This window comes from Heloderma suspectum, chromosome 1, assembly GCF_057233095.1.
Source record: "Heloderma suspectum isolate Gila_16-S chromosome 1, 16-S_ref, whole genome shotgun sequence".
Taxonomy (NCBI): domain Eukaryota; kingdom Metazoa; phylum Chordata; class Lepidosauria; order Squamata; family Helodermatidae; genus Heloderma; species Heloderma suspectum.
In genome coordinates, this window is record NC_139458.1 from 274829896 (window position 1) to 274856561 (window position 26666).

The following is a 26666-nucleotide window of genomic DNA, read 5'->3' on the forward strand; positions in this document are numbered from 1 at the left end:
TTTGCATAATTACTCATGGTGCAGTGTGGGTTGCTGTGTCATCCAAACCTGTTGTGCGGTGCAGCGGAAGTGGCTTGTTACCCACCCTACAACCCGTGACTTGCAGTATGGGTTGTGGAGTGGGTGTGAAGCCACCCCCACTGTGCCATGTGCCGGGTTTGGATGACATGGCAACCTGCACTGCATCAGGGTAATTCTGGAAATCGCAATTGTTCATGCGGCATGCGCAGGGATCGGGGGAGAAGCCATAATGGCTTCTTTTACCCCTGTGATCATCCAAACACTCCAACTGTTTGCTTAACTTGTCTGGCCTACAGCTAAATTGCTGCTGATGGTGATACTTCACATCCTGTCAAGCATGCCTTAATTATTTGTACAATACTCATTACACAGAAACTGTATTAAGGTGGCACACACTTACTTCCCAGTCTTGGGTGAAAAATGAAATTTAAAAGATGATCACTGGCAAGGCATTTGACAAGGCGGGTGAACTAGGTGATCCTGGAACTAGAATCTAGTTTGTTAAATAGTCTCTAATTTATGGAACAAACATTTTCTCTAAACTCAAATGTATTTGATATATTTGTCCTACACAGCAATTCAGCTTTGATATAGCTGAGAAAGCAGCTAAAGTGTGCCTTGCTCACCTTTTTACTTACCAAGACTTTGATATGGGTACCCTTGGACTGGCTTACGTTGGATCTCAAAGGCCAAACAGCCATGGTGGCATCTGTCCGAAGGGTAACTCTTTTCCTTCTTTGGATCTGTATTTCTCTTCCAGTATGCAAATCAAAATGCCTAAAGATGAAAATAAGCATGCATCCAGTATATGTACTTCTAAGATGGGTTGATGATCTGTGAACTTACATTTGAACCAATAGGTTGCTTATGTGAGCAAGAATTCTGATTAGCATCCCTATTGCTTTTGTGGAGCTAACTTGGATACTGTAGTGCAGCCTTCCCTGACTTGGTGCCCTCCAGATGTTTTGGACTTCCATCATTCCCAGCCACACGGCCAATGGACAGGAATGCTGGGAATTGTAGCCCAACACATCTGGAGATCACCAGGTTGGAGAAGGCTGCTATAGAGAGGATATCTGAGCTGAGAACATGATGTACATTATTCAGTCCTGTGTTTAGCAGGTGCTGTTAATGATATACATCATTAACAAGAATACAAGGTAGATTTTCTGTAAAAGATCTTGAAGCTCAGAAGGCATCTTAACTTTCTCAAAATGCCTGATTTCTTGCTTCAGATATTAAGCAGATGTTAGAGTAGTTTAGGCCACTACTGCCTGCAAGGCTGACCAGTGAAGTTCACAGTAGGAGCACACATACTCTTGCACTTGTCATGCCTGCTCCTAAGGGCATTGGAATGTAAGCTGTGAAAAGCGGGGAGGGAGTGGAGAGAAAAAAAGAGTTGGATGTGATTTAAAAAAAAAAAATGGTTGGAGCTACAGGGAGGAGGAGCAGTCAGAAATGATTAAGGGAGAAACAGAAAGAGCCAAAAAGGAAAGAAGTGCAACTGAGGAGAAAGGCAAGAGAAGGCAGCAGAGTGAAGCAGAGCCATTTGAGGAGAAAGAGACGGGAAAGGAATGAAGTGGTGACGACAAAGAGAAAGGGACAGAAAGAGCAGCCCGCAGCCTGTGGGCAGTGGCGAAACTCAGCAGCAGAGCCCAGGAACAGCATTCTGAGGAGCTGTGTAAGCAACTGTCACTGTCCTAATGGATGGTTTAGGGTTAGAGTTTCCTGTATTTAGTCTGTATCTTTACATTTGGCATTTACTTCAGAATTTCACTTGAGTACAGCATTCAAGCTGTGAATATTTTTGTATATATTTATTTGACTCCTGAGTGATTGCCAATGTGCCCTTCCTCATTCAGATGATAGAACCTGGAGGCATTGTATGCTGCTCTACAAATTCAGTTCCCTCCCCTCCCACTCCCCACTGACTTGGTGGGATTGTGCCTTGAGTCTACTGAGACGGGCAGCAATGCAAGACAGGTAGTCAGGAATGTAGACCTGGCCTTTCCTGTAAACCCTCTTGCTCCTGTCCAGGTGTGCCACAAATTCCTGCTCTGAATGCCACCCATATGCCGTGAGTTAGCTACAGTTGTTAGAGAATACATTAATCAGAGATTAATCTGGCAAGCTACTGCGGGATTGCATTCTCAATTTTAGCCAATGGGCAAGGGATATTTTTCAACTCCTTTCACTTGAGAAACATAGGGTCTCAAATAAAGACTATATAACTCTATCATGCACTGCTGTAATTTCATTTTCTTCCTTATATTTTGTAGCATATTCTAATTCAGCGGCTGGAAAGGATATCTACCTCAACAGTGGTTTAACCAGCACAAAGAACTATGGCAAAACTATCCTTACCAAGGTATTGTAAGATAAATTGTGGAAAGTGTTTGCTTCCATTAACATCTTGCTGTCGGTTAATTTCAGTGCTAATCTGGCAATAGTTGGAAAGGTGGTATATTGCATCTCCTATCTCCTCTCTACTGGGCTAATTTCTTGACTGCTTGTGTTACCATATAGAGACTTCTGAGCTTTTGGGCGTCATAGTGCCCATCATAAAAGCTCTGTTCTTTGTTTGGGACTTGAAGGCATGATTGCCAATTATTTTCAGTCATAATATATTTTACTGCACCAGTATACAAACATGGCTTTGTAAAACTAGTTTTAATTTCCCTGTAAAAAATGTGTAGATCTGTCAAACGCTTTACAAATACAACCCATGTATAGTCTTAATTTGGTTTGTTTGTGCGTATATTTCTTCTGCCTAACTGCTGTTGTCAAATCTTTGAACAGGAATGGCACTAATGGCCAGTCTTGGTTCTGTATGAGAATATAAAATTATCTGATCATCTAACTTTTATAATAAGCATTTGGAGCACTATATATTAAAGCAGTTTCTCAAAGGCAGGCCTATGTTAGAGGATTTTAATTTATTAACCCCCCAAATCCCATTCCACACCAAATGGATATACTTGTGATGTGTTTTTGTTTTTATACAACAAGGAAGCTGACTTGGTTACTACTCATGAGCTGGGACACAACTTTGGAGCAGAGCACGATCCTGATGGCATGCCAGCATGTGCCCCCACTGAAGATCAGGGAGGAAAATACGTTATGTATCCAATTGCTGTGAGTGGAGATCATGAAAACAACAAGGTATACATACGTGTGTGCGTGCTCACACACATATATTGCTCCCTATATAGGTAAATTGGGTTCCTGCAGGTGGCAGCGCTAATTGAGAAAACAGAGAAAAGCACAGGCCATTTATTTTGCATTCTTCAACTGAAGATCTTCACTGTCAAACTAATGTGGGCTTTGGTTTTTTGCAAGGACTTTTGTGGTGGAGGATAAAAAGCAGAAAGGACATAGAAGTAGGGGTAATGTGGTGAGAGGAGCTGTAGAAGGACAGAGAGTAGTAGGCATTGGGGATAAGTGCTGGACGCCCACCTTAGTGTCCACTCTGGCTTCTGAGACTTCTCCAGATACACTTGTTTCCACCAGATGTATAGGCTGGGAAGCCGCTTCTTAGAAAGCAGGGGAAAAGGTAGATAGTTTTAGGAGACTGAATTCTGTGCCACATTTTGCACTTGTGTGGCATGCTAATGTATAAGCAGGATATCTACAATGCTGAATTAATGGTATTCACTCCTGCTCCCCCTCCCCCTCCTATAATGCTTTCAGATGTTTTCAGACTGCAGTAAAGTGTCCATTCTTCGGACTATTGAGACCAAGGCCCCAGAATGCTTCAAAGAGCGTAACAACAAAGTATGTGGCAACTCCAGAGTGGATGAAGGCGAAGAATGTGACCCTGGCCTCTTGCGTCTGTATGACGATCCTTGCTGCACGTCTGAATGCAAGCTAAAGCCGAATTCAACATGCAGGTGAGGTGGCCAACAAGTCTTTCATACAAAAAGAAAAGAAATGTGATTCTCGCCAAATAGCTTTTCCTTTTCCTTTCCTTTTTTGCAAGTAGAAAAAGTCATTGTTATGCCTCCATAGTGTTTCATTTTTATGATACTGTTTTGATCATGTCTAACATGAATCATGCAACATTCAGTCATAAGTCTGAAAAACAGTGCATCTATTAAAGAAACTGATCTTTCATATTTCTTTAATATATATTTCATTATTGGTTGCCAAGTGTTTTATCTTGTAGCAAGACCACTTGTGAATTAATAAAGTTATTAAATACTATGCCTCCATTATATTACAGGTGGGAGAGGCAGGAGCGTCCCCAAATAAAAAAATCTTACCTTCTTTAAGATCTGTGTATGCATGTGACAGTTCTATGCCACTCTTACTTCGGCTACTTTTATGGTTTTGTAAATGTGAATATTCAGACTTCAGCTTATTCTTTCTCCCTTCCCTCCTCCTTCTCCTCTCTCAGTGATCGGAACAGTCCCTGCTGTAAAGGATGCCAATTTGAAAGCGCACAAAAGAAGTGCCAGGAAGCTATCAATGCTACTTGTAAAGGAGAGTCCTATTGCACAGGTACATTACTATATTTTTTTTTTATTTACTTATGATTTTGTCCCAGGCCTCTCTTAAATTGAGGTATTTGCCATTTCTCAAATTTCTGTTTTTATTAGGACTGCATAACATAGCAGACAGATTTTTAACGGCGGTCCAAGAACGTTGTGTTCAAAGAGACGTCTGCTTCTGAAATAGGAACTACCTGAAAAATACGTATAGCAATTAAAGCAGGGGTGGGGAACACTTTCTGTTAAGGGCTGCATTCCCTCAGGGATAACCTGCTAAGGCCCACATGGTGGCAGTGGACAGGCCGGAGCCCAAAGTGGGTGGAATTTGCAACATTCCATAGTGTGTGCTGTCTTTGTGTTCCGCCCATCCCTCCCTATATATCTCTGTTTCAGCTCCCCAGCCGTCCATCCATCTATCCATCCATCCTTTTATCTGTGTATTTTGGCTTCTCCCTGTTCTTTTCCCTCTTTGCCAGAAATCTGAACTGATTGCTTGCAGAGGACCTCTCCTTCCACTGCTCCCCCTCCCATTTTTCTCCTCCTGTCCTCTTTCTTTCAAGCTACAGGTTCCCTACCCATGCATTAAAATGTTAACAAAAAATACTTAGACAATAGCCGCTAATTGCTGTCTATGTTTAAACATAGAGTCATTTCTTGTAGAATTTTGCGGGGATTTTTTTAAGGATATGGAGGTATACAAATCAATAAATGTATCTGTTACAAATAGTTAAGTGAAGGTGTAATCACAATGACTTCATGTGTAGAATTGTGGGGATGCGTGTTGAAATTCTGTAATAACCATCATTCTGGTGTAAAGTTGAAGTTGTTTCCTGTTGGTTTTTTTTTTGTTTTTAACTTGGTGGCCCAATTCAGTCATAACAATACCAGTCCGGTAAATGACCTGGGAACAAGCCATGTGCCCATGTGCTTCCTCCTACCCTCATGTGCCCAGCTTCAGCGAAGCTATTTTAGTTTTGTACATCATAGTTTCTTGGTCTAGACATCACAGAACACTGTTTTAAAGAGACTAAGGGCACAGTCCTATACATGGTTAGACAGAACAAAGTCCTATAACTCCCAGCTTTCTGGGGAATGCTGGGAGTTGTAGGACTTTTCCCTGTCCAAACGCGCATAGAATTATGCCCTAAGATAGTTTCACTAAAGCCAGGTATGCGAGGAGAGGAAGGGAAGAAAAAGAAAAGTAGGTCATTGTGTGGTGAGAATTCTGGTCATACATGCAACCGGGGTGGGGTGGGGGGAGTGGACAGGTTCCAAAATTGGTGGTAATCTTATTAGCAGGACTTAGCACTGTCTGGGCTATTCTTTCACTTAGCTGGTCCCTGTCTCAGCCCTTCCTTATGTTATCGATAGCAGGAAGCTTGAGGGAGACCTCCAGACTCTCTCCATGAATGAACGGTGAGAATCTCTTCCGTGCTCCTTCCAAGTCTGTTATTTCCCAAGTATGCATATACTGATGCCATCTGTTCCTAGGCAATAGTAGTGACTGTCCTCCCCCTGGGAATGCTCCAGATGACACCATCTGTGTGGATTTGGGCAAGTGCAAAGATGGGGGATGCATACCCTTCTGTGAGAGGGAGAAGAACCTGCGTTCATGTGCCTGTAATGGTGAGGACAACATTCTCTTCTGGATTTCCTCCTCCGACTCAGAGTTGGGGCTGCTCAGGCCAGGTTCACTTACTTGTCTCTGAAAAATGATCAGAGCAGGATGAGGGAGATCCACATGCAGTTTTCCTTTCCAGCCCTGTTCATTTGTTGCAGGTGGGCAAGGCCTGTAGCTCTGATATCTGGTATGAATGAGGTCAGTGCAGCAGTCAGGTAAATTTTTAGACTGAATGGATAGAGTGCCACACTTGAACAAAGTCTCAAATCTGTTCTCCCTCCCCTCAACTCAGGTAGGTAGGGATGGATGGCAGAAGCACTGTGCTTCCTTTATAGTAACCTGCCATGAATCTTTGGGCTAGAATAAATAACAGAAATTTTATTTGTTGATTTTTGTGCTTAAGGCCCATCTAAAGCATTCTAGCAACTCATCATGGGGCACCCATGAGAGCTAGATGGGAATTTACTTCTGAGTAGTGGAGTTTTGATGAAGTGGGAATGGTCTGAAGACTTTGGAACTTTTTCTGCTAGTGCAAGACATTCCTTGCCTACATTTTTACTCTTGTACCCTGTCTTCTATGTGTCAGAGCTGGTATATTCCAGTGCCACTTTTTAAATGCAATGTTTTATTTGGTGTGGCTCTCCTTGGGTTGGACTGATCAGTAGGAAAGCTTTAAATATCTGTTGTAAGTGGGACTAAGCCCTGCCTGCCTTGGATAGCTTCACCTTAACCTAAGGTTTAATGAAGTTCTTTTGCCTTTCCCAACCTAATGGTTGGGCTACCTTTGCAAGCTTTAAGTTTGCTCATGTTTGAGTAACATAAAAGGCTTGATCATAAAATAGTATTGTCTTTAGGAACAGGATAAATTCATTCAGGGGTAGGCAACCTAGTGCCCTCCAGATGGCTTGGAGTACAGCTCCCCAAACCTCCAGCCAGCATATCCAGTGGTCAGGGATTCTGGGAATTATAGTCCCAAAACATCTGCAGGGCACCAATTGCCTACCCCTGATTTAACTGGAAAGATATATGATTGAAAATGACTTTCTGCATGAAAGAAAGTCATACATTACTAGCCAAAAAACCCACACCCTCTAGCTGTGATGTTGTTGTTTTGTTTTACTTCAGAAACGGATAATTCTTGCAAGGTCTGCTGTCGGGATGAGCTTGGGAGATGCAGCCCATATGTTGATGCCAACCAGAATTTCTTATATTTGAGGAAGGGAAAGCCATGCACTGTGGGATTCTGTGACATGAATGTGAGTATATATATATGTGATTGGGGTGTGATATTTGTCTTCCACAAAGCATCCTGTTTTTCGCTGTCACTGGATATTGGCACTAAACCCTAAATGTTTGCCTCCTAAAATAGCTGACTGTTCTTTGCTGTGGGACCAAACATTCTGTTGCAGTAGTTATATAACTGCTGCCCGTTGTATATATCTGTTCTGGCTTTTTCTGTGATTTGTTCCATCTACCTGTTTTTCCCTTTCTCTTTATTTGGCTTTTTATTGGTTTGTGAGGACCTATTTTTTGTCCTTGTGATGTGTAGCAGTGGGAGAAACATTTCCTACATCCCAAGCTGCATAGCCTCTATCTAAGGAATGTATCTTACTGTAGATAGCAGCCAGGATCCAAAGAACCGCCCAGTTAGTTTCACATACCAAAAGGGACTTTAGGTTGCTTTTCTCAAACAGTCACATTTTGAACAGCTTCTGAAACTTTCCAAGGCAGTCTGAGATATGGCATGGGGGTTTACTGTTTAAAGAGAAAAAAAATTAAATTTGGATGTGTCTGAGGTAGCTCTTTGGATTGCAGTCAATGTCCTTGTTCACACATAACAAACTATGGGTTAAACAACCCACAGTTAGTTGGGGTCATGATGAAGTGAGCATGCTGCCTCCCATGCACTCGCCACTTCTGTTTTGTGTCCTGTTTATCAAACACCCCCGGAACACCCCCATTCCTGGATTGTTCGTTGTGACATGTGAACCTGGCACTCTGATCTGTTGTTGGATTAAAACTGGGTTGTTTCTCCCTCAACAACCCAGAATTCTGGGTTCGCATGTCATGCTGAACAGCCCAGGAATGGGATGTTCTTGGGTTCTTTACAAAAGCAGTTGTAAAATAGAAGTGGCAAGCGCACAGAAGGCAGTGTGCTCACTCCAGCACAGCCCCAACTAACTGGGTTGTTTAAACCCATAGTTGGTATTACATGCGAACTAGGTCAAAGTATTCCAGCCACACAGTACTTGGCACAGTACGGTCAGGCAACAGGCCCAGATGATAGCTACTCTTCCCTAAGGGAAGGGAAGTACTATTTTAAGAATGCTCTGTATTTCTGCCTCTAATTATATTTTTCCCTATAATCTGCTTTGCAACAACAGCATAGTCAATACAGATCCATCAAAAGCCCTATACATGTCTTGTTTCATATTAATAATTGCATGACATTTATGCTAAAATCATAGTATTAATAAACTCCTACATTCTGCTGCAGTTAAAGGGTCTTCTTTTATCTCTCTCTACCCTGCAAAACATGTCCCATTTTCTCCCGATAGAATGGTTGAAGTTTACATTGCATAAGGTGGCTTTCTAAGCCCAGCGTTGTGTCTTGCAGGGTAAATGTGAGAAGCGTGTGCAGGATGTGATTGAACGACTTTGGGTTTTCATTGATCAACTTAGCATCAATACATTTGGTAAGCTACACTTATTCAGCAACTTGAAATCCAGAAGTCCTGTTCTTAAGCCTCTTATTCTCCATTTAATGCCTTGATATCTTTGATTTCAGAGTATGAGTGTTGAAATGGGTGTTTCTACTGTTAGTCTTTAATATCATGAGTACTGATACTTAACGTTGACTTGTAAGGTGCGAGTGCTAGTTTTGAAGTTAAATGCAAAACTACATGTATTTTTATATCTGTAGTTGCATTAAAACAGTGCACTTCAAAAAAACCCACCCCTTCTGAATACTTTCTCCATACTGGAGAGATGCTTCTAGCCTCATAATGTAATCAAATCATGAAAGCATTGAGTGTATCAACACTTTCCTGTACTAGCCCTGACAGCCATTTTCCTGGTGGAAAGGTGGGGTATAAATTGAATAAATAAATAAAACATATTGCATCATATTTAATAGCATTGATCTGTAATACATGAAAATAGCCAATGTTGATATAGTATTTTAAGCAAATTCTGTAGATGTTTGGTTTGTTTGTTTCCTGGTTATTTCAAAGAACATCTGTGCGGAGAATAGCAAGAAATTGCATTGCTTGGATCAGACCAATATCTACCTCGTGCAGGGTTAGGCAAACTTTTTGGGCCTTGGGCACATTTAGCAATTTGAGAAACTGTCCTGGACACCACCGCAAAATGGCTGCCATGGGAGGGATGACAAAGGACAAGTAACCTGCCCAAAAGACTGAGTGCAAGGCAGAGGTGGGGTCTGACCCCTGACACATTGAACAGCTCCTTTGAACCTACAGTTTTCAGCACCAACCTAAATCTATTTCTAGATTTATAAATCTATAAATCTACAGCCAAATTTGTTAAACTTTTTTTAAAGTGGGAGGGGTAGGGCACCTTGGCGGGTGCCAAGAAGGGTGTCTGGGGGACATTGGTGCCTATGGGCACCATGTTGCCTACGCCTGGTCTAGTGTGTGTTTTCCAGCGCTGACCAGCCAGATAACTCTGGAGGTACTCTAGCAAGCCTGAAGGTGTGTGTGCCTGTTCATCCATGTCCTTCCATGGTACACAGAGGTATATTGCCCTTGAACAGAGGAGTTCCATTTTAGTTATCATGGTTAACTGTTGTTGATAGACCCTCCTCCATGAATTTGTCCAATCTTTTTTCAAAGTTTTCTACTAAGCTAATGGCAATCACCACATTTTGTCACCATGAATTCAATCATTTTATTTAAGCATTGTACAAGTGGGCCTTGCAACATAACCTTGTAGTGTGGAGTGCTGCTGTTCACTGTTCCAGTCAGCGATGCCTTCCTCCATGATATGCCATTCTATTCCCCACCGCTACCCAGTTTTTTATCTTTTCCCTCAACAGTCAGCTAGCATTCTGTGCCCACTGAGCATGCTCAGTCCTCATAGGGCTGGTTTGGGGGGTGGGATTTCCCTCCTAGGGCTATTTCTAAAGCTTTTTTTTCCATACTTATGCGCATCTTGGGGTTCCCCAAGACTGCTGCTGCCTCCCTCTTTCATGTGGGTGCTGTCATTTTGACTACATAAGATCTACACTGAGACACTAAGTTTGCTATTAGTATAGAGGGAATGATGAAGTCCTTCCTTTTTCCTCTCCAGATCATGCTGGCCATGATCAATTTCATCGGATGATTCTCTGGGCTGTTTATGGGTTAAACAACCCAGAGACCCTGTTTGCATGTCACAGTGGCACATCGTGGGTTTGAAAAACAGCCTACGAATGCTTACAAACATTCATAGATTGGAGGCAGTGTACTCATCGCTTCGCTCATCCTTGGCAATTCTTGGGCTAAATAACCCAGGAATTGCAGTGTGAGATGCAAACTGGGTCTCTGGGTTCTAGTATTATGAGAGATCTTGCGCTCACAGTCTTCATCCATGATTTTATAGTATTCAAAACAACATTGTAATTTGAAAATACATAGTGTGACTTCAGTTTAAAAATCTGTGCAATAAGTGATGTAAATATTTTCAATCTCTGGTGATAAATTGAAGCTCATAAGAGCATTATCTCAGCTGCTTATTAAACATTTATTTCATGCCAGCAGGATGTTGGGCATTGTACAAATCTAAATGTTAGATGTAATATTGCAAGTAGCAAAGGCAACTGGTCATATTCATTTGCAAAAGAAAGCAGATACTTTCTGCATGCTTAGTTAATAAGAGGGAAAGTATTCATACTCTTTGAAGACCAGGGACAACTAGCTGGTTTAAGTCAGAGAAAGGAAGTAAACTATAGAAGCCTTTCACTGAACTTCATGAAAACAAAAGAAGTAGGAAACATAATTTCTTTGTATATAACTTTGTTTTTTCTTCAGGACGGGTAAAGTAAATCCTAATGTCACATCTAGGCTTATTATCTTACTATAATTTTGGAAATGTGCATGTAATGAGGTACACAGCAGTAAAACACAAGCCCTGGCTACCCAACTTCAAATTCTAATACATTGGGAGAGAGTCCTCCTTATAGGTGGCAAATATTCTAGTGTTTAAGCATCTTGAAGATTGAATTCTTTTAACATATAGTTCAACATTGAACAAATTATGTGATCCTGTGACATCAGATGGACTAGTCACTTGAAAATGACTTGTAGAATTGGGATCTTAACTCTGTATCCGAGGATATTTTGTTTGTCTCAGACTATTAGTTTTGGGTATCTCTTCTTTTTTTAAACAGGGAAATTTTTAGCAGACAACATAGTAGGATCTGTGCTTGTATTCTCCTTACTATTTTGGATTCCTCTAAGTATTCTTGTACACTGTGTGGTAAGTTTAAACTTAAACCAAATTAAACAAATGGGTTAAATTCAAGTGTGCTGTTAAGTGCATTTGCACAGTAATAGAGATAAGGGTTTTAACTAACAAATGAAGTAAATTTATATCATTATAAACTCCAAAATATTCAGCTCATATGCAGATAAACTAACCTTGAGCTTTACACATGGCCTCTATCTTGGGTTTTTAAACATTTGATACTTGGACCTCTGAATAATGTGACACCCCCCCCCCCAAAAAAAAAATCTGGGCATGTTTTTTGTTCCTAAACGTTTGCTGCTTTTAAAGAACTTATTAAAGCTTTGCAGGTAAGTCATTTAAAACGAAGCTCTAATATCCTTATGAAAATCAAATGTTGCGTTTAATCTTGGAGATGGGGAGAACTGCATGTATACTATGCAGGGCAGTGAGGGGGAACTGGGTAGTCAGGGAGCTGGTTCATAGGATCTAACAACTGGTTTATTTGTGCAATAATTGCTTGTGTGAGTGGCTTGCAAGATGTGATTATTCCTCATTATTGAAATAGTCATGTGATCTTCTGTAAGTCCTGTCCTCCTCTATTTCACTGCTCACAGAACAGGCCACTCCACATGAGCATTTGTCCCTGTGGGTACCTGTCTAAAGTGAAACTACCCTGGCTTTGATTCTAATTTGGGCACATCTTAGAAGGTAATCAGGTAGCGGATGTGTGTGCTTTGTAAGCAGTTGCTTCTGCAGCTGACTTGTTACTTTTTGCTTTTTTAATAGGACAAGAAGCTGGATAGGCAGTATGAAGAGAACACCAAATCTCTGTTTGGTCCTAGTGTAAGTTTGCTTTGTGTAAAGGATGTCCTCAATATTGTATCTTTTTAGAAAACATAGTCCAGCAAAGGCTTATAAAGGTTTCTAAGTCTCATGTTTTGATGTCTGAAGAAATGTTACTTCCACAACTACTTGTAAACTGATCTGAAAGCTTTGCTGAGGGCTGGTCTATACATCTCTTTAAATAAATCAGCAAATCATACATTTAAGTCCTGATTTTCCTTTGTGATAATTTAATGCTTTTTCAAATGCTAATGATAGCATACCTAGATTCTGTTCCCTGTATGTTTGCTCTTTTCTAGTTTTGTTATTTATTCATGTTCAGACAGCTAGTTTCAATGATCTATCCCATATTGCTATGCCCTTTAAAAAATCCTGGAGAAATTAAACTTTAGTTGCTTCAGAGTGCTCATTTATACCCACAGCCTATAGTAAATCACTGTTCGTAAAGATAATTAACTCTCCTCTCACCATCAATGCTAGGACTGTTGGCTGCCAAAATTCTGAGACTGAAAGTAGTAGTCCATCATCAGTTTTAAATCCTGGTACTGGGGCATGTTTCCACTTAAAACACATTCTGTAGGTAAGGTAGTTTCCAGTCAGACCATCAACAAACGGCTTGGCCAGGGAGTGCAGATAACGAGAGGTCTGGGAATGAGTTTTCAATTACTGGTTGCTTGCATAGCTGTACTTACTGCTTGTCTCCTTGCAGAATGTCGAGATGCTGAGCAGCATGGATTCAGCTTCTGTCCGAATCATCAAACCCTTTCCTGTTGCGCCGTCTACAAGCCGTCATCAGCCCCTGCAGCCTGTTGTCCCAGTGCCTGTGGCAGCAGTGGCTCCGAAACTGGACCACCAAAGAATGGACACTATTCAAGAGGATCCAAGTACGGACTCTCATATGGAGGATGATGATTGTTTTGATAAGGATCCTTTTCCAAACAACAGCACAACTGCCAAGTCGTTTGAAGATCTTACGGATCATCCTGTCACGAGGAGTGAGAAAGCCTCGTCCTTCAAACTACAGCGCCAGCACAGAGTGGACAGCAAGGAAACGGAGTGCTAGTCTCCTGCTGCCTTTTGAGCTGTTGACTCTGATGTGCAAAATCATGTTGAACTAGTTGATCTAAAGCCATTTCATTCTAGAAATATCTTTTGTATGTGTATATATGTACTGAGCAATGGAAACGGGGAAGTGACCTACTGCAGATGCTGGCCATATGTATGATCTTCCTTGGTGTCAAGATGAGTGCTACTTAGAAATATACACACAAAGTAAAGTCTCCAGTATATTGTTCTTTTTGAATCTTTTCTATAGTGTTGATTTGAACATTTCCTTCTATGGCGTAGAGGCATAATCTGCCTGGCCAAGATCGTGTACTTAGTATTTTTATAATGTAGCTTGTAGTTGAGCAATACTGCTGAAAGTTTTCTTTTTTTACAATACAAAAGCCCAAAATTTAGTGACTTCAGTTCTTCTACTGGAGCTTTCAGAAGTCAAAGTGTACCATTAAAACACACAGTATTTTTTCTTTTAAAATGAAAAATGAGGTGAACATTTTGACATAGTTGAGGCTTATGAAGGGTGCAAGGGATTGAGCTAAATCTGAAGAGCAACACAGCAATGAATTACTTAAATGCAGAAATCAGATCCTGAGAATGTTTTCAGGGTAATTTGTAGTAAGGCTTTTAATTATGCAGCTTTTGACCAGCATTCAGTAGAGACCTAAGGAACCTTTTGTTCCGTTGAATTTTTTTTTTTATAGCAAGGCTTAAATGTGCATAGCACTGTGCCTGATGGTGGCCTTTATTACAAAATGAAGTGGCTAAAATGTGTATTGTTAACTTCACTCCTTCAGCTATGGGGGAGAGATAATTATTCCAGTGCGGTTAAACAAATATCTGCCAAAGTTTAAGGGATAAAAATAGATGCTGATCGAGGCTTTCATGCAATATAAATTTAGAAAGGAGACTTTGTAAAGTTTTCTTTTGGAAGTGTATAGATGTGCAGTGGCTGGAGCATCTGCATGCTTGCGCTATAACCCATTTAGCATTGCATTTGTACAACCCCAATTATTTCAATGATGCATTAATGGGAGTTGTGCTTGTTGGATTGTGTTGGTCCCTGATGCAGTGAGAGCTGAGGTACCAACAAGTTGCTGCACATAGGTACCACCCCCCCGCCAGCAGCCTGGCTTGTATGAACGGTTCTGACCCCTCTTCAGAGATCTACAAGCAGCAACACCTGTGTGCCTGTTCCTGTATGCACCCCTTCTTACCCCTTTCCTTCGGGGGTGAGGTGAGGTAGGACAAATATCCCCTCTCCCTATAATCTTGGCAGGAAGAAATCTGATCTCTGGATCAGGGCCCACAACTATAGAAATGCATGGACCATAATAAGAGTGAAAAATATAGTGTTATTTCTGCTTGGAGAGCTATTATGCCAGCTAAAAATATAAAAACAAAAAGCCTTTTTATTGGTATAAAATGTAAGTATTTAATAGCTGGATCAAATGCCAGCTAAAAATATAAAAACAAAAACCCTTAATTATGAAAGACATATTCTTTCATATCTGATGGAGATTAACCAAACCTGTGACAAATGTGCATCTTTCATGGATACTTGTTACACTAATACTTGAACTTGTGCCTTTTCGTATTTGTACCTATAGTCTGATAATTTTTAGATTTCATATGTAGTGGTAAACTTTGTGTGGGGGGTGGAAACGCCCAGTACAGTGTAATAAAATGTTTTTTATACAAGTGCTTCATTTGAAACCTATGACTTGCTCCTGATAATTGGAACTTGTACCTACTACTTTAAGGGACTGTTGGTTCAGCAGTTACTGGTATGCATAGAATTCTTTTACAGATCGGAGCGTGTACAAGTTGACTTCTTTCTGTTGTAAACATGTGATTTAAACTTAATTGTATCCTGACATGTATGCCTGTAATAATCAAGGAACTTATTGGCTATAATTATTCCACCAAGGCCATTGTATCCAATGTTAGTCCTACTTAAGAGCAGATGTATTGAAATTAATGTGACTTAAGTGAGACTAACATTGGTTGCAGCCCATTGGATACATCTCTTCCATTCTGAAAATGGCTAGATGGAAGTCTTTAATTTTAGACTAATAAATATCCTGATTAAAGCTCCTTTCTACATTATTAATGCATCTGTTTCATGGCAGCAAGTGCATGGGTGGGGCTGTAGCTCAATGTAGAGCACATCTTGGACCCTGCTCCCAGGTTCGATCTTCAGCATCTTGAAGTAGGGCTGGAAAAACTCATGCCTGAAGCCCAGGGGAGCTGCTCCCAGTCAGTGTCGACAATACTGGGCTAGATGGACCAGTGGTCCAACTCAATATAAGGCAGCGCCCTATGTTCTTACATTCCTAAATATGTAGTTGAAGCCAGTTTCTAGCAGTGCTAAAATGCAGCAACAACAAAACCTAGAGTAGAGCACTGGAGAAACAGAAAAACACTGGAGAAACACACTAAAGCTTGATTTGAAGCTAGTCTAATCTGAGATGGTCCCTCATTGCCAAAATGTTTATGAACAAGGGTTTGTGCTGTTGTGCACATTAGCCTCTTAGCCTAGAGGCTACCAGTTCTGATACCCATTACAGCGGCACATAACTACAGAACTATCATCTACTTCTCCTTTGTCTTGTGCTTTCACTACCACCGTGACTTTGTTTCTAGCAAGAATGCCGCAACAGTAAATAAATCAGAGGAAAGAAGGCCTGAACAAGCTACTCCAAGCTAGGTGCCAAGGACTGATAATTCTGCTGCCCTAAATCAATTGATTTGATTTAGCATATTCATTTGACTTGCATTTACTAAATATACCAGAAAAGTGTTGTTGTGTTACCTTTACATCCTATATAAATACCTCAAGATTTTTCTACTAGCCAAAAGCAGCTGAATTGAATGATTAGGGGGAAAGTCAATAAAGTACATAGGGTGGCTTAGGTGTTACAGTCACATTTAAAACTACTTGCACATTTATTTTTATTTGACTGAACATTTTAAGTCATGTCAGCAAAATAGTGTACTTTTCTGATCTTTAGATTTTAAGGGAGTTGCTGAAAACAGTTAATGTAAGCACTGTAATGGTAAATATTTTAGCATATTTTAAGAACTGTGTTAACTATATATACTTCCTAAAGAAAGTCATCTGAAAAGTGTGCTGCAAAATTTTAAGATTACATTAAAAAAATAAAACACTTGTTTTCATCCTGGCTCCAAAGGGGGGGGGGCATGGCACAGTGTCTGCCACCTGCCCCATGGTGGTGGGCTGCCTGGGCTCCCTAGGATTTGTAGGTGACATAAGTGCAATCACAGTTGCCAAGTCCTGGTGGCAGCAGCTAGTTCATCTGGGCTGGTCTCTCTCTCATGCTTACTTTGACAATTCCCCTTTATATCCACTTGCAATACGTCAGTAGCAATGAACTTCCTTTGCATTATACTCCTGCCCTATCTGTGCAGTATTCAAGATTGAATAAAGAGTTGAAGGCTTGTGCATAAGCAAATAACCAGTGTCACAACCATTTTAGTGGTATACTTGACATGTAGAATAGTTAGTGAAATGGCTTCAAATTCAATTTAGTCACAATGTGCTGGATTGTTCCTATAAGCCTAAGTGGTATGCTTATGGTTAAGTATCCCTGTTTAATATAAAAAAACTTCAATGGAAAAAAGGAAATTTTATTTTGCACGTGTATGGTTGACACAGTTGGAAGGCAAAAGGAAGAGGGGCCGACCAAGGGCAAGATAGATGGATGACATTCTGGAGGTGACGGACTCGACCTTGGGGGAGCTGGGGGTGGTGACGGCCGACAGGAAGCTCTGGCGTGGGCTGGTCCATGAAGTCAAGAAGAGTCAGAAGCGACTGAGCGAATAAACAACAAACAGTTGACACAAGAGCCACTTTTATTTTCGTAGTCATGCAGATTCCCCCAGGAGACTAGCTTCAGGGTGAAGATGATCTACATCACGCCAGTAGGGAAGCAGCACAGGGAGTGTTGATGTTCTTTGTTCCAGGAGTGCCCAAAGCTGGTTTGCTAGAAAATTATTTCCTTCCCCTGATAAATGGAGACCATCAGACAGATAGCCACAAAAGCCCTAGAAGAGAAATTTCAGAAGATGTGGTAAACTGTTCTGATGACTTTTAAGAAGGAAGTATTCCGGTCATCTACTGGCAAGCTGCAGAAACAGAACAAAATAGACTTTTGGAAACAATCTTTACTCCAACTAAATAAATGAGTTTCTTAGATTTACTCTGATACTTAGTTTTATGGGCAACAGGTCTGTTTCTGCTGTTTCCAGCAACACGTTCTGAAAACACGATCTTAAACTTCTCAGAGATCATACCTGGTTATTTTTTTGCATAAGTGTCCACAGATCAATGACATCAGTGCCACAATCTCTAGCTACTTTAACGCATGCCTTGGCATATTCCCCAGTAGTGGAGTTGAGGCGGTTTAATTTTTCACCTATTGAGAATTGGGGGGGAAAGAAACGGAATGACGACAGAACAGAATTCAGGTTATGACAAAATTAGTGGCTTGGGGCTTCATTTTTTTGGTCATTTTTGCCTGTGGGTAACATAATTATAAATCAAGGTCCAGATCCAGAGACCTTTGAATGCAACTTTGCACACCTAGGCTGCATTCCTATACCCACTTACCTGGATGTAAGCCACACTGAAGTCAATGGGACGTACTTCTGAGGTGACATGTATAGGACTGCACTGCTAAGGCTTCATCTGCTAAGTAGACTGTCGGTATGATTACCTGTTAGGATTGAGAAGCTACTTTTGGGTGAGGAGCTGGATGATCCCGTTGACTCAGGCCTTAGTGGCTCGAATGATGGGGGGGGGGCACCGTCACACCCCTTGGCGTAATTTATTCCCAGGGAACCAGTAGGGCTCATGGGATCAAGTTGGCACAGCCCATGTGAAGAGGCTAAGTAAAAATTACATTCCTATCATTTCTTAACTTATGCTCCAAAAATGCTCCAAAAATATAAAGTATATTTTCTTGGTGTGCTAAAGCATCAGCAAATCAAAACTTTTTGCCGTATTTCTATTGAACATTTAGTTTATTTGCATGGCTGTTCGGTAAACATAGAGTACGGTACATCGGCAGTCACGTTACACAACACAAAATAGGTTTGGCACTACAGTGCTCAGACGCTTGAAAACGGTTTTTTCCCTCTTAATCCAAAATGAGGGACAGACCTCTTTTACCTTTGGCAATACATTCGTTTTCCCAAGTCATTTCATGAAGAGGTGGTGGTGTCACCAAAATAATTTTATCCTCTGCAATGCCCACAGACTTTAAGTATTGTATCATACTTCTCAAATTTTCAGCATATTCATCCAGTGGAACATGTTGTTTAGGGTTCACATCTGTTCAGGGAAAAGTGTTTACATTCAGGTAAAATAGTCAATCGAATCAAAATTTATTAAGAATGTAAGAAGAGCCCTGCTGGATCAGACCAAGGGTCCATCTAGTCCAGCACTCTGTTCACACAGCGGCCGACCAGCTGTTGACCAGGAACAGTCACAGGCTGTATTATACAGTCATGGACCCATTCAGATAAAATAAGTCACATTGCCTGCCTATGCTGCATTACTCTTAACAGGGTGTGTGAGCGTGAATTCTTATCAATAAACAAACAATATTGAGCTATGGGTTCTTGAGAAGAGACAAGAAATAGGATGAATTATCATGTTAGGCAAATTGGTCTTGTTTTTATTTTTTATAAATATGTTGTAAGTGGGGAAGAATAAGGTATATGGACACAATCCCCAAGCAGTACCAAAGGAGGCCTATCTTCCCCCTTCCACCACTTATACACACAGGTGGGCAGAACTGTTGGGAAAAGGGGGAAGTCTATAAATCCTCCCATACCTCTATTCAGCCCTACCTCTCACTAAGTTACTTGCGCCGCCTGTAATTTTTCATCCTGTTCATATAGACTGGAGTCAAAAGCATCTGCAGGGTAGTTCTGAAGGACAGATGTGCAGAGCCGCAGCTAACACATGCCCATGGCCTCATCCTCCACTGGTCCCCTTGTTGTCCACACTGCACGCAGCAGTGACTCTGCAACCAATCCAGGCTGTGCAGCTCCCACAGGGCAAGAATTACCCCTTCAAGCCACAGTTAAGAGTGCCTGCTTTGTTCCACTTCCCAAGCTTCCAGGTTACTGCTCATGCACTGAACAGAGGGCACAGGAAGCTACCCACCTGGACCTCACTTACCACATCTTTGGTCACAGAAACAAGTAACAGGAAAAAGACTGATGAGTGAGGGCAACCGATTCAACTTGCCTTCTCCAAAAAAAAGCTTGCCCATACACTGAGCCCACTGTCAGAGACCCCCTGCCTCCCACCATCTGAGTTGAGGTGGGTGATGAAGGGGAAAACTGCGTTCTCAGCAGCAGCATTCCTCTTGTGGGATACTCTCCCTCAGGAGGCTTGCCTAGTGTTTACCCTAAGGTCATTTCAGCACCAGACAAAGATCTTTTTATTTTCCCAGGTCTTTCAACTCTCATTTCCATTTGTGCAGTTTCATGCTAGTTTTATCTTTCTTTTAAAAATGTCACTGTTCTTTTACTCGGGGCGGCGGGACGACACCTCTTTTGATCTGAGGGCGGGATTGTCCCCTGGACCAAGCTTGGTGGGCTGAATAACAATCAAGGGGCAGGGGCCCTCCTCAAAGCCCCTCTCCTCCTATCATGTCATCAGCACCACCCCCACTCACTTCTTTTTCCATGCAGAGAGAGGCATGGAGTAGAAAAAGACACAGAAGGCACTCAGACAGGACTTGCAGGACCCAGCAGAGTCCAGTTGCTCCTTCCCGTGCAGAAGGGACTCACTCGGCTGATGCTTGCAAGCCCCGGTCAAGTGGTGCTGGGAATCCCTAGTTTATCTCAGATGTCTGATCAGAGATAACATGGGGATTCCTCTTCCTCACAGGCTGGGAGGGTGCTCAACCCTCTGTGAGCCAGAGTGGGCCCCAGAGTGGGTCAGAAGGTGCTTTACTCTGTATTTTACTGTTTTATTTGTAAGCAGCCCTGAAAATAATCTTATTGAAAAATGGCATATAAAGCCTAAAAATAAAGCTTTAAAAAATAAAATAAAAAGGAGGGCATAGTATGACAGCATTCTCAACCCCAATCTAATGAAACATTCCAGAGCAGAGAATTTGTGGAAGGAGAAGAATATCAATATACCATACCTTTTAAAGCACCATCATTGGCTCCAAAGAAGACTGTTACTGCAACAGTATTCTTAACACTAGACTCTTTGTTGATCAGCCTCGGAAGAACAATTTTTGCCCACCTCGTGTTGTAGCCAGAGAGTCCACGATTCAGAACATCACATTTTCTAAAATAAGCACATATAGATATATAAAGGATTGCCATGGTGTAATAATTCCACATTTTGAAATGTTAAACACTGGTCAGACACCTGTTTAATAGTGCAAACCTATACATGCCTACTCAGAAGTAAGTTGCAATGAGCTCACAGGGACTTACACCCTGGTAAGTGGGTGCAGCAGCACCATCTCTCTCCCTCTCCTCTCCTAAGTAAACTACATTTCATAGTGTTTGAACAAAACAGAAGCAGCACTGCATATTTCACAGTGTGTTTCTCATACATTTTCTATTAGGCAAGAATCTCCTAAAAATTGAGGCTTCATATTTTCAGTCTATGTTCACAATAAACTTCAGAATTAAGAAGTGGAAGAAAACATATAACACATTGAGGCTTTTGACACTATGCCTCAAAGCTACGGTCTCTCTCTTTAAAAATAGATCAGTTTCAGATGACTCAAGGCTCAGTAAGACATCAGTTTAAAAATACAGGTGAAACATGGAGTTCAACATGTCTTACCTAGCTAGTCTGTGAGCAAGAGATGCTCCCCATCCATTTTCTTGGAAGGAAAACTAGAAGAGAGGGAGGCAGTGAGCACTGAATTAAAATAATTGTACAGTCACCAGTCCCATCAACTCCCCACACACACTCCCAGCATTATGGTTTCCTAGATATCATTGTACTATCATCACTCCCACAATGACCCACCAATGACCAATCATGGAAACAAATACCCCAACTGAAATGTAAGATAGTTTGGCCATTATCAAACTACATCACGGATGGATTTGTTTCCTCGGGAGGAAGACTTGTGGTTGCAAGGGGGAGTCAAGGATGTGCCGATTATGCCTTAGAACAGGGATGGGGAAATTAAATCGGGTGGGGGGCTGGATGACTACCACCACCTAGCTTTCAGCAGGCCAAATAACATCAGAGGGCCATGCCTCCTGGTGTCATTTGATCCCCAGCTGATGCACAGAATAGTAGGGTTGGAAGGGGCCTACAAGGCCATCGAGTCCAACCCCCAATGCGACGGGTGGATCCTCCCCAGCGTTGCTCTGGACCACTGTGAGGAACTGAAAGGGTGGCTAGACCCAACTAGATAAAACCTGTCACTAGGGAAGCCCACCAGAGCCTCTTCGTAATAGCAGAGGGGCCCATCAGAGGACATAAGCTATGCCGTGCAGGGCCACCCAAGACGGACAGGTCATGGCAGAGAGTTCTGACAAAATGTGGTCCACTGGAGAAGGAAATGGCAACCCACTCCAGTATTCTTGCCAAGAAAACCCCATGGAACGTATCACAAGGCTAAAAGAGATGACGCCGGAAGATGAGCCCCTCAGGTCGGAAGGTGTCCAATATGCTACTGGGGAAGAGCAGAGGGTATTTCCAATTAGCGCCAGAAAGAGTGAAGCGGCTGGGCCAAACCCGAAAGGACACTCAGCTGTGGATGTGTCTGGCGGTGAAAAGAAAATCCGATGCTGTAAAGAACAATATTGTTTAGGAACCTGGAATGTCAGATCAATGAATCAAGGTAAGCTGGAGGTGGTCAAACATGAGATGGCAAGATTGAACATCGACATCTTGGGAATCAGCGAACTAAAATGGACAGGCATGGGCGAATTTAATTCAGGTGACCATCATATCTACTATTGTGGGCAAGAATCCCTTAGAAGAAATGGAGTAGCACTCATAGTCAACAAAAGGGTGGGAAAAGCAGTACTGGGGTACAATCTTAAAAATGATAGAATGATCTCAGTACGAATCCAAGGCAAACCATTCAACATCACAGTAATTCAAGTCTATGCCCCAACCACTGAGGCCGAAGAAGCTGAGGTTGATCGGTTCTATGAAGACCTACAACACCTTCTAGAACTAACACCAAAAAAAGATGTCCTCTTCATCATAGGCGATTGGAAGGCTAAAGTAGGAAGTCAAGAAATCACCGGGATAACAGGCAGGCATGGCCTTGGTGTACAAAATGAAGCAGGACAAAAGCTAATAGAGTTTTGCCAAGAGAACATGCTGATCATAGCAAACACTCTTTTCCAACAGCACAAGAGGCGACTCTACACATGGACGTCACCAGATGGTCAATATCGAAATCAGATTGATTATGTCCTTAGCAGCCAAAGATGGAGAAGCTCCATACAGTCAGTAAAAACAAGACCTGGAGCTGACTGTGGCTCAGATCATGAGCTGCTTCTTGCAAAATTTCGGCTTAAATTGAAGAACGTCAGGAAAACCACTAAACCGTTCAGGTATGACCTAAATCATATCCCTGATGAATATACAGTGGAGGTGAGGAATAGATTTCAGGGATTAGACCTGATAGACAGAGTGCCTGAGGAACTATGGACGGAGGTCCGTAACATTGTTCAGGAGACAGCAACGAAATCCATCCCAAAGAAAAAGAAATGCAAGAAAGCAAAGTGGCTGTCTGATGAGGCTTTACAAGTAGCTCACGAAAGAAGGGAAGCGAAAAGCAAGGGAGAAAGGGGAAGATATACCCAACTGAATGCAGAGTTCCAGAGAATAGCAAGGAGAGACAAGAAGGCCTTCTTAAATGAACAATGCAAAGAAACCGAGGAAAACAACAGAATGGGAAAGACTAGAGATCTCTTCAAGAAAATTGGAGATCTCAAGGGAACGTTTTGTGCAAAGACGGGCATGATAAAGGACAAAGAAGGCAGGGACCTAACAGAAGCCGATGAGATTAAGAAGAGGTGGCAAGAATACACAGAAGAACTATACAGGAAAGATCTGAATGTCCCTGATAGCCATGATAGTGCGGTCACTGAACTTGAGACGGACATCCTCGAGAGTGAAGTCAAGTGGGCCTTAGGAAGCATTAGTAACAACAAAGCTAGTGGAGATGACAGTATTCCAGCCGAGCTATTTAAAATCCTAAAAGATGATGCTGTTAAAGTGCTGCATTCAATATGCCAACAAATCTGGAACACTCAACAGTGGCCGCAAGACTGGAAAAGGTCAGTTTACATTCCAATTCCAAAGAAGGGCAACGCCAAAGAGTGTTCAAACTACCGCACAATTGCGCTCATTTCACATGCCAGCAAGGTGATGCTCAAAATCCTACAAGCTAGGCTTCAGCAGTATGCGAACCGAGAACTACCGGAAGTACAAGCTGGGTTTCGAAGAGGCAGAGGAACTAGAGATCAAATCGCCAACATTCGCTGCATCATGGAGAAAGCAAGAGAATTCCAGAAAAACGTCTATTTCTGCTTCATTGACTACGCTAAAGCCTTTGATTGTGTGGATCACAACAAACTGTGGCAAATTCTTAAAGTGATGGGAGTACCAGACCACCTTACCTGTCTCCTGAGAAACCTGTACGAGGGCCAAGAAGCAACAGTAAGAACCAGACATGGAACAACCGATTGGTTCCAAATTGGGAAAGGAGTACGACAAGGCTGCATATTGTCACCCTGCTTATTTAACTTATATGCAGAGTACATCATGAGAAATGCCGGGTTGGATGAATCAGAGGTCGGAATTAAGATTGCTGGGAGAATTATCAACAACCTCCCATATGCAGACGATACCACCCTAATGGCAGAAAGCGAAGAGGATCTAAACAGCCTCTTGTTGAGGGTGAAAGAGGAGAGTGCAAAAGCTGGTTTGAAACTCAACATTAAAAAAACTAAGATCATGGCATCTGGCCCCATCACTTCCTGGCATATAGAAGGGGAAGAAATGGAAGCAGTGACAGATTTTACTTTCTTGGGCTCCAAGATCACCGCAGACGGTGACTGTAGCCATGAAATTAAAAGACGCTTGCTCCTTGGGAGGAAAGCTATGGCAAACCTAGACAGCATAGTAAGAAGCAGAGACATCACCTTGCCAACAAAGGTCCATCTAATCAAAGCTATGGTTTTCCCAGTAGTAATGTATGGCTGTGAGAGCTGGACTATAAGGAAGGCTGAGCGCCGAAGAATTGATGCTTTCGAACTGTGGTGCTGGAGAAGACTCTTACGAGTCCCCTGGACTGCAAGGAGGTCAAATCAGTCCATCCTAAAGGAAATCAACCCTGAGTGCTCATTGGAAGGACAGATAATGAAGCTGAAGCTCCAATATTTTGGCCACCTAATGCGAAGAGAAAACTCTCTGGAAAAGACCCTGATGCTGGGAAAGACTGAAGGCAAAAGGAGAAGGGGACGACAGAGGATGAGATGGCTAGATAGCATCACGGATGCAATGAATATGAACTTGAGCACGCTCCGGGAGAGAGCGCAGGACAGGAAGGCCTGGCGTGCTATGGTCCATGGGGTCACGAAGAGTCGGACACGACTGAACGACTGAACAACAACAACAACAACAACCATCAGAGGACACATTGCTTAGGGCCCCAGCAAACTTGGAGCCGCCTGAGGCAGCTGCCACTGTCTTAATCCAGCAATAGGAAAAAGAGGTGCCCCAGTCCGCCCAGATGGATTCATACACACAGGACTTGCCCTGACACTTCCAGATCAGGTCCCTGTTCGCCGCACTTCGCTTGCTAGACGAGGACGAGGATAACAGCGCCAGCACAAGCCAGAAGGTGCTGCCTCCCTCCCGGTCTGCACCATCTACGGAATTACTGCTCGCCACCCGTTCCTAAATAGGGGGTGGGGGCGAGTGGCAGTCATAATTACGGGGTGAGGGCGCGGGAGTGACGTCACTCCGTTTTGCGGGGGAAGGGGAGGAAGAGCAGGCGGCTGCAGCATTTGGAAGAGGCAAACCCGGCAGCAAACAGAGGGGAAGGCGGGCGAGGGGAAGGGCGGCGGGGCCTTTTGTTGGCCCAGGCGTGCCTGCGTGGGCTTCCCGGCTCTCGTGCCCACCCAGGCCCGGGGATACCTCCGTGATCGAGTCTCCGAAAAGAACCACCCGGGGCCGCAGAAGGAGCCGGCTGCACGCACCGGCCTCGGACAGAGCCATGGATCCCGTCGCGGCAGCAGCAGCAGGAGGCGGAACTCCTACGAGGGGCGGACAGGCGGTGGCTCTTTCCCCCGCACAGACAAGGAGGAAAGGCGGCCGACGGAGCGATTACAGCCCTTGCGACGTCGCTGTGCTCTGCGTGCAGGCAGTCGAGGAGCCGCGCTCGCCGTGGCCGAGGCCCGGAGGCGCAGCGCGAGCTCCTGCGAGGAGCCGCCTTCCTCTTTGGCCCCTTGGAGGCGACAGAGGGGGCATCAACGCGGAAGAGCGGCTCTCCTGCGTCGGGCCAAGGGCCCAGCCGGTGCAGCGGCCTGTTTCCCACCGTGGCCCGCCACACGCCTCTGGGGAAGTCCGCAAGCAAGGTGCAAGGGCAGTAGGACTCCCCTGCTCGCTCTCCCAAGCCTGGGGCCTCTGATACTTACTTAATTTCCATGCCGCCCAATAGCCAAAGCTCTCTGGGTGGCTCACAAAAAATTAAAACCACAAAGCGTGGCATAAAACAGTATAAAATATGAAAGCTTAAAGCCACAATGAAACACTACAGCCAGAATAAAACCTAGCAGCAATGCAGAGATTTAAAATGCAGATCTAAAACACCAAAGCTAAAAGACTAGGAAGCTAACATGCCAAAATACTGGGAGAATAAAAAGGTGTTCACCTGGCACCAGAAGGAGTATGAGGTAGGCACCAGGTGAACCGCTCTAGGGAGCTCATTCCACAGCTGGGGTGCCACAGCAGAAAAGGCCCTCTTCCTGGTGGCCACCCACCTCACTTCCTTTGGCAGGGGCTCATGGAGAAGGACCCCTGAAGATGATCATAGGGTCCAGGCAGGCACATATGGGAGGCGGCGATCCTTCAGATAACCTGGCTCCAAGCCTTTGAATGTTAATACCAGCACTTTGAATCGGGCCTGGAAATGGAC

At 43.0% G+C, this 26666-nt stretch overlaps 2 protein-coding genes across 5 annotated transcripts in view; one reads left to right on the forward strand and one right to left on the reverse strand.

Annotated features, from left to right (window-relative positions):
* Positions 1-15575, forward strand: part of ADAM17 (ADAM metallopeptidase domain 17) — a 35111-nt gene extending 19536 nt beyond the window's left edge. For 2 of the 3 annotated variants that reach the window (XM_084826665.1, XM_084826666.1), the window contains 11 exons: positions 597-741; positions 2301-2389; positions 3031-3183; positions 3712-3911; positions 4418-4521; positions 6003-6137; positions 7258-7388; positions 8750-8828; positions 11522-11610; positions 12367-12423; positions 13133-15575. In XM_084826665.1, coding sequence (XP_084682791.1) covers positions 597-741; positions 2301-2389; positions 3031-3183; positions 3712-3911; positions 4418-4521; positions 6003-6137; positions 7258-7388; positions 8750-8828; positions 11522-11610; positions 12367-12423; positions 13133-13486 — 1536 coding nt within the window. In that variant the 3' untranslated portion in view covers positions 13487-15575. The remainder of the gene's footprint in view (positions 1-596; positions 742-2300; positions 2390-3030; positions 3184-3711; positions 3912-4417; positions 4522-6002; positions 6138-7257; positions 7389-8749; positions 8829-11521; positions 11611-12366; positions 12424-13132) is intronic. The other variant, XM_084826667.1, reaches the window with a different exon arrangement.
* Positions 13995-25988, reverse strand: IAH1 (isoamyl acetate hydrolyzing esterase 1 (putative)). Of its 2 annotated transcripts, none has more exons than XM_084826669.1 (6): positions 25667-25988; positions 21332-21384; positions 20673-20821; positions 18677-18838; positions 17800-17921; positions 13995-17550 (listed from the first exon to the last, which is right to left on the reverse strand). In XM_084826669.1, the coding sequence occupies exons 1-6, from the start codon at positions 25745-25747 to the stop codon at positions 17371-17373; spliced, it is 747 nt and encodes a 248-aa protein (XP_084682795.1). In that variant the 5' UTR covers positions 25748-25988; the 3' UTR covers positions 13995-17370. The 2 variants fall into 2 exon arrangements, with proteins under 2 accessions (XP_084682795.1, XP_084682794.1); XM_084826668.1 differs by having other exon boundaries at positions 18668-18838.
* Between the last annotated feature and the right edge of the window lie 678 nt (positions 25989-26666).

Bases quoted from the DNA above. Each gene is read 5' to 3' on its own strand.
- IAH1 (XM_084826668.1), bottom strand. From the start codon at position 25,747: ATGGCTCTGTCCGAGGCCGGTGCGTGCAGCCGGCTCCTTCTGCGGCCC. The intron at 20,822-21,331 runs GTAAGACATGTT...TGCTTATTTTAG, and splicing joins CTTGCTCACAGACTAGCTAG to AAAATGTGATGTTCTGAATC. The intron at 17,922-18,667 runs GTCTGTCCCTCA...AATTCTCAATAG, and splicing joins TATTGCCAAAGGTAAAAGAG to GTGAAAAATTAAACCGCCTC.